The sequence below is a fragment of the Cryptomeria japonica genome, chromosome 5 (genome assembly GCF_030272615.1).
Source record: "Cryptomeria japonica chromosome 5, Sugi_1.0, whole genome shotgun sequence".
Classification (NCBI taxonomy): Eukaryota; Viridiplantae; Streptophyta; class Pinopsida; order Cupressales; family Cupressaceae; genus Cryptomeria; species Cryptomeria japonica.
The window spans coordinates 784,609,582-784,634,268 of NC_081409.1; the positions used below are offsets into that span (position 1 = coordinate 784,609,582).

Consider the following 24,687-nt stretch of genomic DNA (forward strand, 5'->3'; position numbering starts at 1 on the left):
TTATCATCTTCATAGCTTTCAGCAAGTCTGAGTACACATGACAGCCATGGACACAAACACATAACCAAGTAATTAGTACATGAAATGAGGATAGAAGAACCTGGAAACAAATTGCCTTGAAGAAGGAAGCAATATCCACAACCCAAGTCCTTTAAGTGTGCCAAATCGAATCACCCTTGAAGACGTACCTGCTGCTGTGAAGTGTGGACTGAGAACACGATATAAGGCAGCCGAATTCTCCTCAAGATTCCTCCAAAATGATTGACTTGTAGGCTAGGATAGATCACCCTCCTCAATGTGAGGTTTAGAAGCCCATTGCTCGTGCTAGGAGCCAAAATGTAAAGTGATAGCAGTCAGGTTCGATTTTCTGATTTGTAATTAATAGGTTGCCGATTCCTCATCAATACACCTCCAAATTATCATAAAGAGAATCGCCTAAGTCTTTTATCAAAATTGCTGACCTCCAAAGGGAACTTTAATGCTTCAATGATGTGTAATGAGCAAAGTCGTGGAGGCTAAGATGACTGGTCGATTTGCTTCAGACTGGGTTTTGGCATGCAATCACCTCGAACCACCTCCAAAAGCTTCTACATGAATCACCCAATTCCTCGCACAATGCAGATACAATCATGGATCAGAATGAACCCTTGGGTTACAAAATCGAGGTATTATGTAAGCTGATACAAATCTGAAAATTACTGAGACAACTCAGAGAATGGAAGTGCAGATCAGCTCCAATAAGCAGAATTGTTGAAGACACTTGATGGTGGAAATGTCTCCAATATGAGCCCAAATGAATCTGGCTTTTAGCCACCAATGAAGTCCAAGTGAGATGACTGAAATATCACCTCTTCATGCAACCCCTCGAGAGATCTTTCACCCCCTCAGTTATGTGGATCAAAGGGAGGTTTTGTTCCCTAAGACCAAATTTGCGGACAGCCGTTGGCTTCACAACCACAATACAAAGAAGATAACAAACAACTGATGATCATCCATGAATTACCCTCTTCTATTTATCCTTTTCATAACCCATCACAAGATTCCTTCTAGAAGAGGGTAGGTACACTTTATTATTTCTTAAGTGTCTTTTTAATTATTTTTATTTTATACTTAAGTCACTTTATTTTTTTATTACTAAGTTGACGAATTGGGTACGGGTACGGGAACGGGGACAGGTACGTGGGTACGAAACACCGGTACGACAAATTTTTTTATTGGGGATTGGATACGTTTTCGATATGTTCATACAAAAATAATATATATTTATATATACACACATATATAATATGTATGTATGTATATGTATATATATATCTATACACACACACATATATATGTAATATGTATGTATGTATGTATATGTAGCTAAAAATTAGAATTTAGTTTGTCATATACCAATACATATGCTAAACAAAACCATTACAAATTTCAAATTTGGAAACATAACATACTAATTTAAATTCAGCTTTCAATATCAAAAAGATCAAACTAGAATCTCATGATAGATAAGTTCTAAGTTTACTAATCAGCAGTGTATGTCTTAAGAATATTAAAAAGATCAAATTAGAATCACTAAACATTCCGGCATCTAAAAACACGAACCTTTGACGTACCCAGAGGAGATTCGTTTCAGAATCCGATTCTGGTACGTTAAGTACCCGGAAACGCCCGAAAATTCCCAAGATTCAGCAAGTTAGTTTTATTACATATGCACTTTATAATAATATCATATTCAAGTGCACATGTCTCACGTTACATGTTATCTCTTTAGTTTGTCAGAAAACCAAGTTGAAATAGAATGTGAAGTCCACCAAATTCTGCCAAGTTAACCCCCTAAACAACTCCTTGGCCTACGAGGGTCAAATTATAGGCCAAACTCTTATGCAGACTGATCCTCATGAAAATGGGGACATTACACTTGGTTGAGGAAGAATTTCAGATTGTTATGATTCCTTTTGAGCACAAACTTCCCACAAACCAAGTATTGTCAAAATTTGGCTAGAGCATGCATGCTAGCCAACATCTCCTTGCAATTTATAGAGAAATTATTTTCTGTCTCCGCGAGCTTCCTACTCTCAAATGCTATGGGGTGTTTATTTTGCAATAAGGCTTATGCCTTCTCCTCTTGAAGCATCACATTCTAAAATAAAAGAAAGTGAGAAATTTGGAATTGCCAAAATAGGACATGAATTCATTACCTCGAGTTTATCAAAAGCTTGCTGGGTTGTTGGACTCCAAGAGAATGCATTGTTCGTCAAATTTGTCGAAGGAGCTGCAAGTTGTAAGAATCCTTTTACAAATCTCCTGTAATAGCTGCAAAGTCCCACAAATCCTTTCAAGTGTGTTAAATTTCCTAGTTTAGGCCAATCTTGGATTGTCTCTATCTTTTCATTAACTACACTAACCCCTTGGGCATTGATCTTGAACCCCAAATAGAAAATTCCAATCAACCCAAACTTACATTTGGAGACCTTGGCATAAAAAGAATTTTGCTCAAGCATGCCAAGCACTTCATCTAGATGCTTCAAATGGTCTTCCCTTGTCTTTTTGTTAATCAAAATGTCATCAAAGAAAACCAATTCAAATCTCCTCAATTGAAGGATGACTACTTGATTAATACATGACTAGAAGGTGGCGGGTGCATTGGTTAATCCAAGTGGCATGACCAAGAACATATATGTGATGTCCCCATTCAAATTCGAAATACAAGATAAGACTTCGTTGCTAAGCCAAGCAAGCTCCTTGTATCATCTTTATAGATGATGATATTCAAAGCTAATTCATTCGATATATGTAAGGAAGAATGTCATTGTTGACCAATGATTCATATACTTCATATATGACTGGAATTAATAAAGAAGCAAACTCAATTCATAAATGATGAAATAGCTAACATTAAGGAGACAGCCGTTAGATGGAGGAGAAGAGATGACCCTGTCCAATCCCTAACACCCGATCAGCCAACAAATGCTACATGGTCCATGACATGGCAGACCAAGGACGAATTACTCAAGTGGCAAGGAAGGATCAAAAGGATCAGAATGAGACATAAGATCACCACTCTCTCACCGCTACTCAAAGGAAGAAGTCCGATCAAGAAACAAGATACAAGCAAAATAATAACTAATCTAATCATAATGAAGAGACACGTGTGGGTCTCAAGTGCAAAAGGGTGCGATGGTGAGATACAACTACTCACATCAAGTCCAATCAGGAAATATTAATTGTCATTGTGAGATTTTCCAAGGACATCGAATGGGATTACTGTTTTATTGATTTGTAGCAGATTGCTTAGGCAGTCAAGTGAAAATGGTAATTCCACGATTCAACAAGACCATTGATGTATGTTAAGAAGGAATAAACAAATAGAAACGGTGTCCACATCATTTCAGGAATATGAGGATTAACATCAGATACAGTGTTAATCAAGGCATAGCCTCCCCTTAATCCATCACATGATTATAAAGACATCTTCTAGGCACAGCGATCTTACTTGTGAGGAATCAGAAGTTATATTGATTTCAAATAGCTGAAGTACAAACTCATAGTACTTTCAACATATATATCTATCAGCCTTATTGTATATCATAATCTACGTTAGATTGTAAGAAATGACTTCGTTTGGGATCAGCATATTACATCAAAGGAAGGAAGAATATTGAAGATTTGGATCAAGGATGGGAACTAATGTGAGGTCCAATACATGTAATACAATGATTATGTATGCAGCAAAATGAGGACTTTACTAAAGGGAAAAGGCAGCGATCATTGTCTATGAAACAAGCAGTGACTGTGTTAAATAAGAAGACAGTGAGTGTTAGATAAGAAGTCAGTGATTTCATCAAAATTTTTTAAATATTAAACAAGGTAACAAGTTTATGGCAGTGGTAAAGAAACAAGGAATGCAGTGATCTGTTTTATTTACAACTCATTAAAGTTCTGTTAATACAAACCAATAAAAGGAAGGGTGCAATCCATGGCTAAGAAATAATAGTTAAATGTATTTTGTCTATGAGATACATTTTTTCTTTAGAGGTGTCATAAGGCAGCAGTTGTATTTTGTTAAATAAGAAATTAATAAATACAATCTTATTTCACAAGGGAAAGACGCAACTATTAATAATTGAAATATCACAACTTTTCTATGGAAAGATACATGGAAGATCTAAAAGGTAGATTCAATTCATTTGTTGGTGTGTGCAAGGAGTGCAAGTGTGAGTGTGAAACACAAAGATATATCAGAAAAGACATGAGAATACATATGCAGATTTAAAGAAAATACATGTAGATATATGAAGGGAACATGAGTAGATTGATAAATAAGAATATATGAAGATTTGTAAGAAGTTTTAGAGCAAATTTGCAGAGAGAAATCAGTTCAATGGGAGATTTAAGATCAGCAAAATCTATTTACAAATCAGAGAAAGCTATCAAGATAAGTTTTACCTTTTGAGCTATTCTTAGAAATTTAAATTAAACATTATAATGAAATGTCTCCACATTTGATAAAATTATATTTATAAATGTATTACACTCTTCACTTTAAAGTTGGAATTGTTGTCTTTGGATGAACTTAAGGCAAATCCCAAATGGGGACATCACAACATAATGCCCATAGTGACATTTGAAAGCTGTTTTGTGCACATCCTCATCTCTTACCTTAATTTTGTGGTACCTTGTTCGCAAATTGATCTTGGAGAAAAACACCGCACCATGAAGCTTATTAATCAATTCGTCGATCTTGGGTACGGGCTAGTGATTTTAGATTTTCCTTTTGTTGAGGGCTCTATAATTGATGCACATTCTCATGGTCCCATCTTTCTTCTTAACCAAAACCACAGATTAAGCAAATTGACTAGAACTAGGCCTTCTATGCCCCATATCTAATAGGTCCTTAATTGTTTTTTCAGTCTCTTCCTTTTATTTTCTAGGATTACGATATGGAGTTGTGATGATGGGTTTTGCTCCTTCCTCAAGCTCAATCACATGCTGAAATCTTCTATCCAATGGTAGACTAGGGGAAATGTCATAAAAAACCTTACTATGCTTTATCCAAATGGATTGGATATCAACATGGTAGGATCTTCCCTCCTTTGAGGGACTTGTATCTGTAATTAAACATTCAGCTGCCCATGCTACTTGGTCTCTACAAAAATCTCTCTCCATCCTCTTAGCTGAAACCATCGTGGGTTCTATTGGTGTACGTTTTATCATATACCGAACATTTAGACTAAAATATCCAAGGATACTCTATCCTCTCCTGAACAAAATCACTACTTGTGCCAAGATTACGAGAAAGACCACAAGGCGACTCCAAGGTCTATATGTGCGAATGGGCGACTTTATGTGGATAGCTTCTTAGGTAGTGTGTGCTGAAATACAAGGGGGACTTACACTTGACAACTAGTATCATTCACAAGCTGGACTTAGGCGGATATATCAATAAATGCTCTTTGTTTTTGGATTTTCTGATTTGGGATTTCAAAAAAGATAAAAAAGGATAGGGGTTTAGGAATTTTAACTACTGCTAAGAACTTAAGAGACGGTGTAGACTGGGTGAAACCAATAAACGACACTTTGTTTCACCACACTTAGGACAACTACGCAAAGCATGCACAATCTTCTAAGGTTGTGCTCAAGATTTTCACACTTGTTAATAATACCAACAATTGAACAATATTACTCAAAGTTAAGCATCCACATCAAAATCTCAGGCTAACTTTACACATTGAATGAAAATCATCCATCCAACAAAAGTATGAGCAAAAAAATTTCACCAACCTAAACTATCAATCCTTCATTCATCTAATAATTTCAAAGCAAATTACTTAAAGCAAATCTGTTCTAAGTGTTGATTCAATTATACTTCCATGAATTAATTCTTGCTTTGACATTCCTTTCAACACAGGGAATGATTCTTTCTTGAATGTCCTGAAGATTAGCCCATGCTTTTGCCATGCTTGCAATCCTAGAGAGTAGAGAGGAGGTTTGTCCATATGTCAACGCTAACCTTTCCACAAATGTGGCTGCCTCTTTACTTACGCTTTCCATCCATGCCTTGGTCTCGCTGGCTGTCACTGCTTCTTCTTTAAAATTTCTGACTGTTTCCTGTGAATTCAAGAGTGGAGGAGCTTTTGGATTTGCTTGATCAAGCGGTTTAGTCAAATGTTGAATATAATCCCTTAGGCGCTCAACTTCTCTCTTATATTCTTCTTTCCTACTTCCTTGTCTAGTCTTGCCTTCATGGAAGCAACTGAATTATCCAAATCTTCAGCTTCTTGCTTCTTGGTAGTTGGTCCCAAATTGAGTGTAGTGATTTCATATCCATGAGAAGCAATATCTCCTTTTGCCTTCGTTACAACAATTTGCATTGTCCTACAGCCGGCTTCATCTCTTTGGATGGTGGAAAACCTTCTAGTTGACTTCTTTGTGGCACCTGTTCTAATCTAGCCAAGAAATCTGCCATATCATCTACTTCTTGAGGTTCTAATACCTGTATCTTTTCTTTTAATCTCTCCTTCAACCAATTAGGAACAGTGGGCTGCTCAATGCCTTCCACTTCTTGATTGCATTCTTCACATGCGATACCTTGAAGGGCAGAAATCATTTGTTCTTGAAATTTTCCTTCCTCAACATTCATTTCATTGTTCGCCTCCAATACTTCTGTGCCGATAGGAGACGAAGGCTGCTCCTCTTCCTGATGGATTGACTGTACGTTTTCTCCATGGACTGGGGAAGAAATTTCCATCTCTACCAATGACTTATCAATAGCCAATGTATCAATTATGTTTGCTAATGCGGCAGAACGAGATGGTTCTAGCCTTTGTTTCTTCTGAGCAGGTCCTTCATTCACATCGGCCTTCCCTTTCTTTTTAGCACTTTCAATTGGCTTGGCACTTTGAGATACTCCTGCATTTGAAGAACATTTTTTTGCTTCACCCATCAGGTCATAAGTCAAGGTTATATCTCTCCATCTTAATCTATGACTCTGCTGATCAACTCACCACCTGGAATATTTCGTAACTGGCCGCATCAAGGTGGTCAAGTCTACATGCTCTGGCTCTGACCATTTGATAGGAGGAAGAGGTGTATGCTCATCAAAGTTAGGCTAAGTATATTTTGCATTATCTTCCAATTGATCCGGCACATGGAAAGGTTCAATCGTTTTGATGAAGCTTATTGGCAGTCTGGACCATAGTCTTTTTCTGATGTCAAACTCATTAGCAAAATTTGCCCAAAAATCTTCCATGTCCACTCTATGTCTGAATCTTTCTCCATTCACTGATCCAATATTGCCGAGAGGATCATAATTAGCTCTGGATTGGTAGAATGTAAAGGGATACCATTGCATTTCTAGTTTGACACTTTCAGTGTCCTGTGCTGTCGGACAAGACTCCTCCATATTTCCAATAAAGAATGGAAAGGATATTGCTGCCTTTTGTCTTATTCTTTTGAGAAGCTTTGATATGTTTCTAGTTGTCTGAGAACTTCAAGTAGGACCATCTTGTTGGTTGGATAGATCAAAAGTCGCTAAGGACAATCTTCAAAACCTTGAACTCTTATGTAGATTTCAGAAACTGGATAAACTAGGATCCATATTTGTTGATTAAACTTTTGGCTTCAGGAGATAACCTTTTGTGAGTTCCTCCTTGTAATGTCCTTGTGATGTACATCAGGAATGCATCATTGGCTCTCTTGAAATGGGTCTTCTCTTTAAGTTGCAGCTGCGAGTAACAATCATAGGACTTGAATTCATCTTCTCTATTGCCAACTATGCTTCGACAAATGAGTCCGGAATATCTAAAAATTTTGGCCAACGAGTAGATAATGTAGGAGCTCATGTAGAATGACTTTGTCTTCTCCAAATTTGTCAACTGTTCATGAAGATTGTTGCTGATTATGTGGAACCAATTCAACATCTTGACTCCTGAGGTAATTTCATCTATGAAGTAGTACATCCACGTTTTGAATGGTGCTCCCCGAGGGCTGCCCATTACTCTATTCAGTAGGAGGATGATATCACCATATTCCTCTTTGAAGTATGGGCACAACAGATTCTTTGGCACTTTCCCTTGGGGTCTCTTCTTGTCCAACCATGACTTGTTAATATTTTCCGCACAGAGTTTAGATTGCGTATCATAAATCCTCTTGGTATCTTCTTTAGTCTTGTAGGAGGTTTTATTGTAGTTTGGAATTCCAAACGTCTCTTGAATGGCTAACTCTGAAAGATTAGCTAAAACTCTTCCATTAGGTGCAATGATCTCTCTTGATTGTGCGTTGTAGTGTATAGCACACTCAACTATCAACTCAGCACATTCTTCAGTTGAAGGAAATCCAACTGCTTGGACGATGCCATTTCTCATCATCCGGCAAGCAATGGGTGTCGACAGGTTTCCATCATGCCTGCCCATTCTCTTTTTGAATTCTTTTAAGTCCACATGTCTAAGGTCAGTGTCTATGACATTCTTCCATTTGGATTTGATCTTGGATTCCGGTTGTATTCCTTTACAGGCAAACTTCATTGGTGCTTTTTTGGAAGGTGCTCCTTTGGTGGTCATTAACCTGCATAACACATGAAAATTCAATATTATTTTCAAGACAAATTGTTGATTTTAATTCTGATTTTCAGACTCTTTTACTTGAAAATTTCACTTTCAGCTTGTCAAAAAACTAAATTTCTGTTAAAAAAAGTAGACTGAAAGTGAAGAATTTGGTCTAAAAATTGATAAATTTTGAGAGAAAAATGACAAAATAATAGAAGAATTCAGTCAACTTCAGATTTTGGATAATTGAAATTGCTCTGTGACTGAAATTCACCTTTAATTTTGAAAATTCTGTCTTAAAATCAGAAAAAGCACTTTGTTCTTGTGTTTCAACACTTCGAAAGTTTTACTCCTTCACAATTCCTCTTCAAAAATCAATTTTCCCCAAAATCTGAGAGAGAAAACTTCTTCTCAATTGGTTTCCAAATTTCCAACTTGAATAGTGAATTTTGAAAGTGACTGGTTGAAAATATATAGAGTTTAGAAATTTTAAACTTATAAGCTTCATCTTTGAGTTTTTATTTTTTATTTTTTAATTTTTAATTATTTTTTTGTTTTTAATGTTTTAAATCTTTTCCAAAATGGAAAGTTTTTATTTTCTCTCGAAAATTCGTCCTTAGCAAAGAATCTTCTAGAACTTTCTTCCAAATTCCAAAATTCTTGAATTTTTCGAAAATCTTTCTAAGTGTTGAAATTATTTTCCCTTCGAAAATAAGTCTAAGTGTTGGAAAATAGTTAAAAATATTTATGTGTCAAAGTTTATTTTCCAACTTGTTTGTTGATTGATCCTTAATTTCATGTGCAATTTTTTGTCAAAAATATTTTCTCTAGCGATTTTTCTCTCTTCATCATGGCAAGTTGATCGTCTTCGTGTCTTACACAATTTATGGGTGAATTTTCATGTTTGGCTTAGGCATCTTCACATATTCCATCTATGCATAGGCAAATTTGGAACGTCTAAATCTTGCCAACTTATGTTTGAGTGAACTTCCAAAGTGTTTGGACAATTTATTTTGGCAAAATTTTATTTTCTTCTTAACGTGTCTTCGTTGTCAATGTCTTGCTAGAGAGGGCGGGCTTTGATCATGTCTTGCCAACCTTTCTCCTTGTCTGGGTCGGACTTGGAGGTTTGATTGGAACATGCTTACCTTGGTGCAATTTTCACCTTGCCATCCTCAACTCCTCCTAGGCGGACTCTATCTTCCTTGTGCCATCTTTCTAATGCTTAAGTTGGACTTTATCTTTTCTTGGCACATATTCTTTTCCATTCTCCCAACCTTGTCTTGCCATGGCGGACTTTAGAGTGCTTTGGACATTATCTTGGCTTTGGCATGCCTGTTTCCCTTCAAGGTGGACTTGGAGGTTGTTTAGACATCCTTTCATATCAGATTTTGATACTTCTTTGCCATCTTCCATCTGCCTAGCGGATTTCCTCATGCCTTGGACGTTGGCATTCATGTGTTTGGTGGACTTAAAGCTTTATTTGCCATGTTTGAATCTTATGGGCAGACTTCAAGTGCCTTATGCCAAGGCACACTTGGCATTCCTTTTGCCATGCCAAAACTTCTTGCTTTTCTCTTTCATTTATATCTTGCCTTAATCTTTTCCTTGGACGGACTTTATAGGTGTATGGAAATGCTAAGAAGATGGCAAAGTTCTTGTCCTTTTGGACATTGCTTTTGTTTTGCTTTCATCTTTAGAGGGCAGACTTTGGGCTTTCTTGGTCATGTTCTCAAATACCAATGTAGGGCGGACTTGGAAGCCTCTTGGACATGGCGGAGTTGGTATGATGCTCGCTTGGGTGGACTTTGAAAGTCTCTTGCCAACTTCAACACTTAGTTAGCTTTCCCTCTGTCTAGGGCAAACTTTGGAGAGTCTCTGCCAAGGGCGGACTTGGAGGCTCCTTGGTCAAGGAGGACTTTACTTATCAATTGCCAAGAGCTAGGGCGGGGTCTGAAGGTGCTTGGACAAGTCTCCTCATGCCTTGGGCGGACTTTGAAGAAGTCATGCCATGTTTACTAGCCACTTGTCTTGGGCAGACTTCATGGATGTCTTGCCATTCTTCTCTACCATAGACGAACTTTGTCTGGCTTAGGTTTACCTTGCCACTTCTCCAACATACTTGGGCGGAGTTCACCCTCTATCTACCATCTTCCATGAGCTAGGCGGACTTGAAAGACCTTAGCAATGTCAAACTTCTTGCTTTCATGCTTGGCAATTTAGGCGAATTTTATCTGGGCAGCCATGTCTTCATACTTATTCAAATTGTCATGTCCGTCTCTGACTTGCCATTTTTATACTTGGATCATCTAGAACAAAACCATAATTAGGGTTTTACCTTTCTTTTTGCACTTAAAGACATAATTTTTCAATTTTGAGGACATGGGTACTGATCATATGGTTTGAGGAATGATCTTCTGGAACAAAACCCTAATTAGGGTTTCCAATTGCTTTTTACACTTGGAGACCAAATTTTCAAATCTGAAGACATGGGCAGTAATGATATGGCATGAGGATCAAAACCCTAATTCCAGAAAAAGCGAAAAAAAGCATAACCTTGCTTTTTGTACTTGGAGGAATTTTTTTTCGAATATGAAGACATGGGCACTAACCAAATGACATGAGGAACAAAACCCAGGTTCTACTTTGAAAAAAGCAGAAAAAAAGAAAAAGCGAAAAAAGCAAAGCCAAAAAGCTGCTTCCCGGATTGTGCCCAAAGTGCCAAAAATCAAACTTTCCATTTTTTAGAAAAAAGCAAAAAAGCAGAAATTCCCAAAAATAGAACGTTGTTAGAAATGACTCAAAGCAATTGCGATCCTCGTCCTTCAAACCTTCTAAGAACTTTGACAACGTTCAAACATGATTCTGAGCACGATTTCTGTATTTGGCTACTTCAGAAACTCTGACTCAAATCTCTCTAAGAAAATGGATTTATGAAACTATAGAGCTAGGACAAAACCCTAAAAAGCAAAAACATGGGGTCCCCATTTGCGATGGGGCAATGTGTGAAATAGGTCACAACAGGTCCTACATTAGAGAGGCCATGTAGAAATATTTCCTTCCCATTAGATTTGAACGTTAACTCCATAGTTTGGTAACTCTGTTCGTATCTGCCGAGTGAGTACAACCATTGGACTCCTAAGACCAATTTCGTATTTTCCATGCTGATAACATAGAAATCATCTTGCATCTTGTACTACCCTAAAATCAACTCCATTTGTTAAATCTTTCTTTCACCAATAAGAATTGTCCCACTTGCAACTGTAACATTAAACCCTTCAATGTGTTGTCTTCAATCCCATTTTGGTCACTAGCCCCTCATCCGTGTAATCGAGTCATTGAGTAGCCTTGCTATCAATAAGAACTATCACTTTTTGTCCTTGCCAGATCCCTCTTAACACACAAAGCATTATATCTGGGTGCTACTGATAGTGCTGCAAGTACCTCTGGATGCTCTCCTTCTTGGTGCTCATGCTCAACCTCTTCTATAAATATCTCCGGTTTAGGCTCATCATTTTCTGTATCATCATCGAAGACTACCTCTAGATAGCGTATTTGTCCCTTCCCCAAACACCTATGTCTTGGTTGCCATGGATCTCTGCATGTGATTCATAGCTTTTTCCTTTGGAGTTCGTTCTTAGACACCTTCACTTGGTTTGGCTTAGGGGATAATAACTTGCTAGGTGGCATGTTCTTCTGAAATGGTCTCTTTGGCAAAATGCCCTTATCAAACCTTTGAGGGGTTTAGCTAGGCCTTCTATGAAAAGGACTACGAGCCTTCTTTCTGTCACATTGGGAATCATCACCGCAAGCCTCTGAAATTCTGCTATATAGTCTTCACTTTATCCTCTTGCTTTGGTTTTGCGAACTTTCTGAAATGAATTTTTAGGCCCCTTCCATTGAATCTTTTTGTCAATATTTGGCTGTAGTCTTCTGATGTGGTGATTGAGTCATGTTACCACCATTCGTGAGCCACTCCTTTGAGATGCAACTTGATGGCCTCTTTTTCAAATATTGGATTCAAGCAGAAGTACGTGTCTAATTTTTGCAACCAAGCTCTTTCTGAAGAGCTTGTGAATCCATCAAAAGTAATAATAGTGATCTTTCCCAAACGGTGCTGAATGTCCTCCCGCTCTTCATACCTTTTTCTCCTATGCCCATTCCTTGTCTTCATGTCATATAATTATGTGAAAGTCATGTCTCTATGTATGGCAACACTTTAGTTATTGTATTCATCATAAACTCTCGTCATTTCACCTTCTTGGTCAGGTGGCTCTTCCTCCCTGCTTGCTGCCTCTTCTTTTTCCAGAAATTTGGCTCCAAGGGTTCTTGTGTTTGCATTGGTTTAAGCCTTTTTACCACTAGAGCTGCCCCTTTCTATTCCATTCTGTATGGGTGTACCAGCACTCAATTGCTGGTTGAATCCTCTTAAAAGTTGGATGATCTCCACCTTGGTGCCCCTCATGTTGGTTTGAAAGTCTTCGGTCTCTTTAATGAATGCTTGAGGATTGTCTTCCTTTCTGTCACCCAAGGCAACCTCCTCTCTTTGATGATACCTCAGATCTCTGTCACTCAGGAATCAAATACACAGGCTCGTAGGATTGCAAGCTCTGATAACACTGTAAAGAACCTGATTCCTATATGATTCTGATACTAAAAATCATTAAAAAATAAAGTGGTTGTAGATAGGTGAATTCAGAAACAAAGAGAATCGGGAATTATTGCAAAATCGGAGTGCTCATAGAGCATCAATTCAGAAGGCAATGAATTCTCAGATCTTGATTAACATAAACTGCATAAAGTATTGTGCAAATAGAGAACTTCAGTTACAGGAGTTTTGCCTATGGAAATCAACTTTTTTCCTACATATGCACAAGATTAAAGAGATGTGTAGAGCTCTGACAGCTAATTGAATAGTCCCCCTGATTTTTTGTTTTTGTGTTTGTTGGTAGAATAAGATGGAGATGCAGAAAGTGTTTTGTGTTTCATGTTTCATTCATCATGTTGTTGGATACTTTGAAATTCAAATAACATTGCATACGAAGAGAATAGACATTTCTGATTTCTATGCATCAAATCATATTCAATACCATTACAAAAGCAGATAGCATCAAACAATAAACTCAAATCAGACTTGTATTACAAATCTGAGACCTGAAATAGTCTCCAATCTTGAAATAGAATGCCCAGAAGTAGATCAGCACCATACTAGGTGCCAAAAAGGGACAACGGTGATTCTTAGGAATATTTTTCAAGCCTTCAAATTTAGTCAAATCTGTTCCAGCACTTTCTATCTGCAATCAGGTCAATATAAGACTCCAATGCTAATAGTTTTCAACACCCAAGAATGCAGTTTTAAATCCAACTCCAAAACCCACATTCCGAGGACAAATGTACGACCTTCTTGGAAAGGGGTGACTAGGCTAGAAAATGATATCTTCTCCAAAATATTCAAATGACTTATCAGTTTGTGGTCCCCAGCTATGAGGATGACAATAAACCAATGCTCAGAACGATATCATTTAATCTGACTGAGTTATGAGCCAAAACATGATATCCAGTATCTGTGTAAAAGCACACCAACACACTGAACAGGTTTCCTATCACTTCAAAGCTTGAACACTAAACGAAGGCACACACCACACCAAAAATTAAATACCCATATCGTAAAACTTCATAGATCGTCTTCATCTTCAAACGCAAATCACCAAACCAAGCCAAAATTATTGTCAATCTCAAACCAAGAACACCAATCAGTTAGGGTGGATGTTTTACCACTGAAACCAGCAACTAAGAAGAGGGTTTTCATCCTCAACCGGTAAAAAAAGAACACTGAGCTCATTCCAGCAGCATCTTCTTAAATTGTCAAATCCAGTATATGTAAATGAGAGCTCAAAATCATATTTATAAGAAGAGGGAAGAATTAGGACAACTCACATTTGAATTTTGAACCTATTTCCTTCTCATTCCACTTTTGAAATAACATATAATAATCCCCATGAGGTTTGACCCCTTTTGAACTCACAAAATAGACTTTTGAAAACCCTTTATAAATCCTATGGTTTGGCGTCACTTTTGGACGCATAATATGAATCTCTTGTTTGCTAAAGTCCTTCCTTCACCTTTGCATCACTTTAGAAGTCTAACTTGCCTTAAAACAACTTAAAGTGGCCCACTTTTGTAGGTGTAAGAATAGGGGAACACTTTATGAACACATCACCCTTCACTTAAGTTATGAAGTAACTTTTTAAAAGAACATTTGAGTGAAATACATGAAATATCATCCTGTCAACCTTAGAACCCACCAAGGCAATGAACTGGACAGCATTGCACTTTGAACTAAGAGGAGATAGAAGACAAGATTAAGTGCTAAAAATAGAAGCTATGCAAGAATACGTTGAAAACGCTTGCTAGAGCTGTCCTCAAGACACTGAGTTCCCTAACCACACCCACTTAGCCTACGAGAACCTAGGAATAGGCTAATGCAAACCTCAAATTGTCTAGCTGCAAAAAGGGGACATTACACCATGCTACTAGTCCAATACAATTTATAGATGCGGTCACAGTTTGATTCGGGTTAAGTATAAGATCGATTGGATGCCTTGGAAGTGGTGCCCCTCTTGTTGAGGATATGGTTGACTTTCTTCTTCTGCATATTCCTTGGTTTGATCCCTCTGCATAAGGCGATTCGGTGCAAATGGCGGATTGCTGGCTTGTTTGACCTTTGTGTGATTATTGGTAGTTTCTGGTGGCTCCCCTTCCACACTCCAGTGCGATCTCCTTGTGGATGTTCGCTCCTCCCCTCAATTATCTGATCTGGCAAGTAGGTTGGATGACGTTAATGCTCACAATCTTCACTCAAGAATATCACAATCTTCACTCAAGAATATGTTAGAAATGGTAGAGGTATCGTCCTATTGAGATTTAGTGTTTTGAGGTTTGCATCCCAGTAGACCAATGTGCTACATAGGCGGATTTGCAATGCTCAAGATGAACCAAATTAGATTCCTATAGCTCTTATATAGGCGCTTGCCAAATAATAAACCACAGGTCAGCCCAAGGTTGGCCCAAAAGAATTAAAACAACCTCGTATAGGTCGGCCTCTAGGAGAAACAAAATATTTAATATTATTAATTTATTTAATATCATTATTTAAAATATTAATAGTATTATTATTTAATATTACGAATCAATAAATAGTGTTGAGAAACACATTTTATTTCTTGCTTCAAACAAATTTCGACTGAGTCTTCTTTGGGGACATGACAGGAAAGCACTTTCTCATTTTATTTCCAATGGGTTTGCAGATTTGACTCTGTTTGTTGATTAAGTTGATATTTATTTTATATTCTTCCTTGGAATATTGCAGATACTTCTTTGGAATATTTCACAGTATGTTCAAAACAATTATCTTGTAGTAGCCCTTTTGAAATTTTGAGTGCTTGATTTTTTTCCATGTTATATTCTTGTTACTATACCCAACAACAATATTTTCATAATCAAAAATTTTTCTAGCTTAAAAATGTGATCTCTTTTTATTTGGAGCTTCAGCATAAAAGAAAATGGTTGCACTAAACGATATAATATTGAATGAGAACTTGTTATCATTTAATAGAATGTTTATCATTGAAAGATGCACTCGAGGAAATAATCTATATTGAAAATTATGAATATTGAGTTTATTCCTCTTTTCCAGAAATGGAACACCACGACAGACATTGCTGGTGCCCTCTGCCAGGGCATGTTTGATATTATATTCTGGTGGAATTCCTCCAGCTGCCCTTGAAGGACTTGCAGAATTCTCTCATTGCTGGATTCTTTATGTTTTCCATATGAACACTGATTTGTCAAGGCTGTGGGAGCAACCGGCACATTCAAATTTCAGAGCAAAGGTCTTGTTCTTGGTTTAGTTTTGGGTGAAAATCATTTCTTTCTTTAGATTCTTTCTGTTCTTTGGTGAGGAAACTTATTTTTCCGTGCACCATGGAATATCTTTGTTAGAGTCATATACATGGTAAATTGCATTTACTGGTTTGAATTTTATTTAGTTATAAAATGTATTTGACATAGATAGGTGAAAGTGCCAAGGTTGCAAGGTGGTAAGAAGGGAGTGCTTGCAACACGATCTCCACATCGGCCTTGCCCAATTGGCCTTACTGTTGCAAAGGTATTTCATTTCAGTTTGTTGTTTCTATGATAATAAGATTTTTCAATTTGGATTCTGTAGACTACTCAAGCATTGAATATGCTATATCAATTAATATCATTTTTGTAGTTCTGAATTAGTTTTTTCCTTTTCAATTTTTTGATATTCCCTGTGAAATGTCAAGATCATTCACATAATAGTTTTGCCTTCAAAGAACATAGGACAGAGAATGTTCCTATGAATATTCAGTCCCTTTGAGCTGAGGTCCGTATTAAGCTCAAAAAAGTTTGTTGCTGCTATGTGGGTGTTGTTGAAGTAGATGGCACAGCTGCAATATCCTCAATAGGGGGCCTCAACAGGTGTCTCATCCATATTGATAGGATGAGGACCAAATTTTTTATGTGAGGAATCTGCCTCAATTGGCTGACCAACCTTGCCTTCTACCTCCTCAAATGCTGCCACTTCCGCCTCCTATTCAGTTGGCTCCCTCTGCAAATCAGCTAAGTCATTGTCAGTTAATAATGGATCCACATCAATATCATTAGGCTCAACAATCCAATCTGAATATGAATCAATATCATCAAGGTCAAGTGCTTCATGTGAACTGTACCTTTGTACCTAAATTTCATGCAACCAAAGGTTGTACCACACAGACAAGGTCATTCAAGCGTTTTTGAGTCAACCTTTTGCGCTTCTTTTTGTGAATGACCTCAAAAACATTCCAGTTGCACTTACAACCAGAAGCACTACAAGGTTTAGATAAATGCAGATGGCAAGTTTTTGAATATTAGGCATTGTAGCACCATAATCTTCACACCTCAAATTTGTAAGGATAAAAATTACCATTTATAACTTGGTAAAGATTTTAATAAACTTAAAATGTGAAATAAATGGTTAAATAAAATTAAACACATGTTTTTTTAACTTGGTATCAGGATGCTCTCTCTTATGAGAGCAATCACTTGAAGAAATGAATGACCCTTCAGCCTTCTTATAACTCTGTGACTCATCAAGTATGAGGTACCGAAGGATCTCATCGACAACTAATGTCCTAATACATGTGTTGAGGCCAACAAGAACCTCTTCATCTGCTTTGAAAGTGATGCAAGTATTGTCATTGATGTCAAATTAATTGAAAGCAGGAAGCATCTAAAATGACATCACAGAAAGAATGAAAGTATCTAAAATATATCCTAGAGTCGGGTGTTGGTTTGGCTGATTTCCTGGCAAATCAGCACGTTGAAGCAGAAGATTACAGTGAGCATGGTTCGTATCTATATCATTATCTGAAGGCAAAAATAGAAATCAAATGAAAACTATTAATGGAAAGACTTTATAAATAATCCGATATATTTATTACCCGATATATAATATGGAAAGACTTTATAATTATGGGCAAATATATTAATATAGCGGCAAGTTTATTAAAGTGAAAAAATGTTTTGATGGCGGATGTATTAACCAAGTATTTTTTACGGCACCTCATGAGCGTTAATATATTGAACAATATTATCGGCGGCACACTTTAAATTCATTAAAGCGGAGATAGATATGGAGTGGCAAAATTATAAGTGAATAATAAATCTCGACAGCAAAAATTATTAAACTTTGTGTTTTGCGGAACTTACTTAATACCGGCTGGGAGAAAATAATATCGTAAATAAATTACATACCTTATTTTTACAATACATATTATCGGGCTTCATTAAGTTCGGTGGTTTGTTTATTATGAAAAGTATTGTCTAAGGTATAGTGGCATAAGAGTTTATTAATATAAACAAAAGTGTTTGGCAAACAAATACTCCCGTAAAAAGTTTATTAATAGACTTTAACAAAAAGAAGTTATTGAAATATTGAAGGATATGACTTTTCAAACTAAAAGTCATGTTGGTTTGCAACCGGTGGAACTAGCACATATATATATGAATTTTTAAAAATGCTTTGAGAAGGATGTTGATATGCTGGATATATATACTTTGTATAAAACTGTGGATTTTTGAAAGTATACCTAACGTAGGTGAAGTAAGAGGTGTGCAAAGAGAAACATGAACAATCAGTGCTAAAAGAGCATAAGTTTAGAATATAATAGCAGATATATAAACTTAGCACATGCAGATTTGAAATGAAGAGTAAGGCAGATTTATGATCAGCTTACAACAGATTTAAGAAAGAAATTGTGACATATTTGTATGAAGATGTGTATGCAGATTTAAAGAGTGTTACCATTGTCCATCATCCATTGTTATAGCAACATGTTCAAGATGGAAAATTAGATTTGTGAAGAGTGAGTTGGTGCTCACAATTTCAGCAGAGAGAGTTGGTGCTTCTAGTGGGTTGGTGCTCACAAAACAGAGTTCGGGGGTTGGTGCTCACAAAATAGAGTTTGGGGGTTGGTGCTTCCAGTGGGTTGGTGCTCACAAAATAGAGTTAGGGAGTTGGTGCTTCCAGTGGGTTGGTGCTCACAAAATTGTAAAAGAACATAAATATATAGCATTCATTTTCAGTGGTTTTCTCCCACATTGGGTTTCCACTTAAATCTTTGTGTTCTTGTGTTCATATGCAAAATTATTTTTAGTGATTGATTCTATCATATAAAATATTGAATTGAAAAGTTTCATTATACTGATTCACCCCCCCTCTCAGTATAACTGTGTGCTCTTCAGAAAGTAGGGGAGAAATAAAATTTGGGGTTCGAAAAGTAGGCAACAACATGAATATGTTGGTGGAATTGTTGGTTACACCTTCAATTAATTATATGTCAAATGGGCTCATAATTGGTTTGTTTGACCCATACAAATGTTGAATTGCCTCTTTGGCCTTATCCATGGCCTCATATAAATACCTTGTGGGTTTTTGATCTCCATCCACAATCATAGAACCCTTACCAATAGATCTGACACCTAAATATAAAAAATTTAATAAAATCAGCAAATTGTAATATTATAAAATTTTAAAATAAATCATCAATCAAAGTTTGAAAACTTACATTGATGATCTCCTACATGTACAATAAGGATTCTCCAACCATCTTTCTCCCACAAACATTTGCTTTAGGTTGGGCAATGTAGCAAATATGCTTTGCAACGTGAGAAAATTAGTAGCAAAGCATGTGACTCTTGATCACATGAGATCCTTACCATCAATGTTCTCTCTCCTAAGATTTAGGACCCATGTGTGGTTGTAGATGTATTTTGTGATATTCCTTCCATTTTCGACAACATTATTCACCCAACTTGACTTCCCTATGTCCTCAAGGAGCAAGACAAGACAATGTGCAAAACAAGAGCTCCAAAACAATGTTAGGTGCCTTGCTTGTAGAAGTTTGTTGGCTGCCACATATGCAACTACATTGTCCCACAATGTGAATGGCATTTTGCATTTCCACTTCCATCGCCACCTCATCCAACATGTTGCACAAGGTCTTTGCAATTTTTACTTCATTGGAGACATCAATTGATTTAAAAAATACCAACTATGCCCCTAAAGCACTTTAAAAGTTGACGAGTGTCCTATTTTTGCCATCCGTCCACCCATTAGATATAATGGTGCAGCCTTTCTTTTTCCATATTGGCCTTTGTTCTTTCATTAGTTTGTGTGTGTTTTGGACCTCATCCTTCAATAATGGCCCCTTACTTGCCATAGTCAATGCAGTGACCAATTGTTCCCAATATGGACTAGAAGCAACATTGAATGAAATATTATTGTAGCACCAAAATTTTGCACATACCAACTTTGCCTCATGTTACAACTCTTTATTCCATGTAGTACCTTGCAATCCAGGTTGCACACCAAGAGTGTTATGAGGAATAAAAATGTTAGAAATATGGCTGCCCACACTTCTTGATCCTCGTATCTGTGGCCCAATGGAAGGAGAGACCCCCATATCTCCCTATGACCTTGTAGAAGTGAAATGTGTGATTGGGGTTGCCATTGCCTCTATTGTTCTCTTTTTATCTGTCTCCCTTTGGTCATATGCTACAAGCATTGCTCTAGCCTCACTCTCAACCTCTTTAGTACATTTGTCACATGGTGTAACATCTTGGCAAACGATCCTTGCAAGGTGATATTTGAGTTGATTTATGCCATTGGTCATAGACTTAGTGCAATGGATACAAATAACCTCTCCTTGTGCTGCACCTGTATTGAATGTTTCCAACAAGGATCCCTTTATTTGCTACCAGTCCTACTTGCAGAAGCCATTTTATTTTAGAAAAATACAAATGAAGCTTAGCAAAAGAGAGTCAATGTAAAAAATTGTAATACTCTTTTTTTGATTTTTAGATGCTTTTTGAAATAAATGCAACAAGATTGCATGATTCTGAAGAGTCCTTTGCTTAATTAATGTAAGTGAAGAATTGCATTACTTTTATCTAGTCAAAGGTAATTGGTAATAAGTAATAGGTATTCTCAATCTTTGTAAACTGAGGCATGCTTGTATAACAAATAATTCAGCAGTTATGGCTTAAATTAGTTGATAAGGAAACAACAAAGGAAAAGAAAACCATGACCAATATGTAGGTGAAGTTGGAATTGGAAAAGTGAAGCAACAGCTGGCATAGGGGAAGTCTGAGGCAAACAAATTAATTAACATTAATTTTCTAGTTTATGAACTAGAGATCTATGATCCAATAATGACTTGTAATTTTTGTGTTTGTTTGTATTTTGTAATTTGTTGTCACACAGTCAAGGAAACCACATCAGCCTATGCTAGGCACAAAATATCAGTTGATGCCAACAAGATCATGCAGTTATCTGATGAAGGAACTGAGTAGGAGAATATAAATAAAGTGTGAATCTTATAGGAGTTTGAGTGATGAGAATGCACTTTTACTGAGAGAGGGGTGTGTGAATCAGTATAAGACAAGTTTTACTTTTTCAAACTAACAAGCGCAATAATATCGATTGCACAACATTATTCACATAAAATCTATCAACTATGCAACACAAGAAGAGCACATGATTTACATGGAAACCCTTATTCACATAAAATCTATCAACTATCCAGAGGAGATACCGATCCCCTCTCGAATGATTTGTAGACGTCAACCTATAGGAGACACCAATCCTCTTCAATGATTTGTAGGCACCAACTCACTAGAGACACCAATCTCCACAATTGAGCACCAACTCAGCAAGAGACACCAATCTTTCTTTTTGGGAAACACCAACTTCCAAATGAGTAAGCATTCTCCTTCTCAAAATATGTCTTCTTCAGTGGATGACAAACTTTTTATATGCCTTCATAAAATCTGATTATACATATCCTCAAACACAAACTTGATGCAATCTTTTTCAAGTTTGCCTATACCTCTTTTAGATCTGCATATATCTTTTTCACAGCAGCATGTTATATCTCTGCTGCTGTATATGATTTATCTGTATCATTCAACACAGTTCTCCTTCACTTTATATTCTCTTCCTTTATTTGATCTTCTATTCTGCACTTGCACTTGGAAATTTGCTCCATTATTCTATTTTCAATTCTGCATATGCCATGTTCATATATCTGCTGTTATATATCAGATTATTCATATTTTCGGCTTTTATACTTTAGAAGTATGCTCTTCATATAACTGATTTATCATTTTTCTTCTTTTTGAGTATTCTTCTTTCCTTTTTTTCTTTTTTCTTTTTTTGAGTATTCTTTATATATATTCCTTCAGCTATCAATCCTTCACCACCCCTCAGTGTCTCATCAATCAAGGAAGTTGAAGTGCCAGAACAAAACAAAGGGACTGAGCATTCCTTCAGCTATCAATCCTTCACCACTCCTCAGTGTCTCATCAATCAAGGAAGTTGAAGTGCCAGAACAAAACAAAGGAACTGAGCAATGTTCCAACATTCTGATACTACCAGAGAATATTCAGGATTTACATGCCACAACGACATTTGCTCCACCTAATGAGGATGATGATCAGCCGGGATCCCCTACTGTCCTTTTGGAGGTTAGTTTGGGAAAGAATGTATATGATTTGACCAGGGATAATCCTGATGATGATGATGATGATGATGATGCTATCTTGACATTGAGAGGGCTTGATTGAGAGATGTGTCTCGATGATGGTATGGAGATGGCCGCTATTCCTTATTGGCTAATGAAGAGTATGGAGAAAAGTAAGAAGATGATAGAGGCACAGCCTATTGATGAAGCTAGGAACAATAAGGAGAAAGAACCTAAGAGAGCTGAGATTTTGTCACACATAGCTAGAGATGAGACAGGAATGTGGATTGCGCAAGTGACTGTTCCTATTGGAGGTGTGAAGGTGGACATTGCTACTCCCATGGATTTCCAGATTGCTTTAGTTGCCCTTGGCCGTACCACAAGAGAGCAAGAATTTTAGGAGGTTGGTGATAACCTCAAGGCAATTAGTGTGAGATTGGATAGAGAGATAGAGAAAACAGAGAAGTATGAAGAAGAGAATATCAGACTTAGAGTGTACATTGCAGGGATAAGGCGTGAGAATCCCAACCTTATTTCCCCTATTGCAATTGATCATGGACTACATTCACATTATGAGGTAGCGAGAGATACACTCTCGGAGGTGGAGAAATGGATTGAAAATACAAAGAGACAGCGGATGATTTCCTTACTCAATTCGTCCAGGCATTTGACAAGACAACATGGCTCATATTCAGAATATCGTATTTGGAGGGAGTTTTGGAAGAATTCCAACCTATTCAGGAGAAGACTATTCCATGCCTTAGAGCTTTGAAGAAGATTCCTAAGTCCACATTAGTTAGGGAGAATGTTGTGCACACTGGAGATAGATACAATTTCCATGGCTGGTATTGTTCATTAGCCATGAAGAAATCAACTTATGAGAGCGCACAATTGAGCTGTGTAGAGATGGAAGGACCAATTCATGATATTCAGTTGAAGATCCTTGCCTCAATTGAGGAGTTATTAGGGGTTGGTGTCAGTGAGGCCAGTGGTTCACACTTAGCGGAATTAAGTGACAAAATAAAATTCATATATTTCAATCAGTTGGACTCTTTGAAGAACAGTCAGATAGATGACTTGGTCTCTTTGGATGCTTGCTCGGATGCTTTGGACGTGATTGATACATTTCCATGGAGGAGTTAGATTCCGTATTGGCTAGATTCTTGGAGTATGCTAGGAGAGAGAGAGATACAAGATGAAATCTTCTAGAAGATTCCTTATTTGATGACTAGGTGTATTTCTATTGGGCCATATGTTGGTGGCTCCATTTTTGATGTAAACCTAATTAGGGCAATTCTAGGGTTTTGTTGGCATGATCTTGGCCCTTGATTTAGTTTTAATCTTGGCCATCCATTTTGTATGAGACTCTATATATACCTCAATGCCTCTCATTTGTAAGAGAGTTTTTGTAGAATTGTTGGTATATGCTGCAGCTTTTTGAATATAAATCATTGTTCGACTTGATGGTGATTTTGTCTTTCAAGTGTTGTCTTGCATTCAAGGTTCTCAATTCTTCCAAGTTAGATTAGAATTTTAGATTAAAATTTGCTTTCATGTTTGTTAGATTTAATGAAAGAATTGTTGAGTATATTTGTGTGGAATCTATTAATCCATACCACTAGCCTCTTGCTGATTGTAAGTGTGCCTTGCGTGGTCAACTGTAAATTTATGCAAACTTAACTTCGATTATTACATATCCATTGTTGTGCATCAACTTGGATGGTCTCAATGCTTGATGGTAATAGTTTGAAAATCTATGAAGTATACCCTAGATGATTGCACTAAGCTCATGTCAAAATCTGTTTGACTTGATGCTGAGAGCTTGCCTAGTTTGATTCCACTAAATTTGTTCATCATTTCCTACATTCCTAGGCTTAGAATAGATTTCTTGAACCATATTCCCTTTTTTGCCATTTTTTAATAAGTCTCGAGTCTAGAACTACATTGCCATATCCTAAGTTATTAGCACACCCATTCCATATCATGATAAATGAAAGATAATTCAAACAATTGTGCAAGTCCCCAAGTGAAAACAACAATTCACATCGACCATTGAG

The 24,687-nt window shown here is 36.9% G+C and overlaps 1 protein-coding gene across 3 annotated transcripts in view; it reads left to right on the plus strand.

Annotated features, from left to right (window-relative positions):
- The window catches only part of LOC131049196 (uncharacterized), a 127,430-nt gene that overhangs the window by 51,538 nt on the left and 51,205 nt on the right, over nt 1-24,687 (plus strand). For all 3 annotated transcript variants that reach the window (XM_059221740.1, XM_057983228.2, XM_057983229.2), the window contains 2 exons: nt 16,240-16,435; nt 16,618-16,710. In XM_059221740.1, the coding sequence (XP_059077723.1) occupies nt 16,240-16,435; nt 16,618-16,710 (289 nt within the window). The remainder of the gene's footprint in view (nt 1-16,239; nt 16,436-16,617; nt 16,711-24,687) is intronic.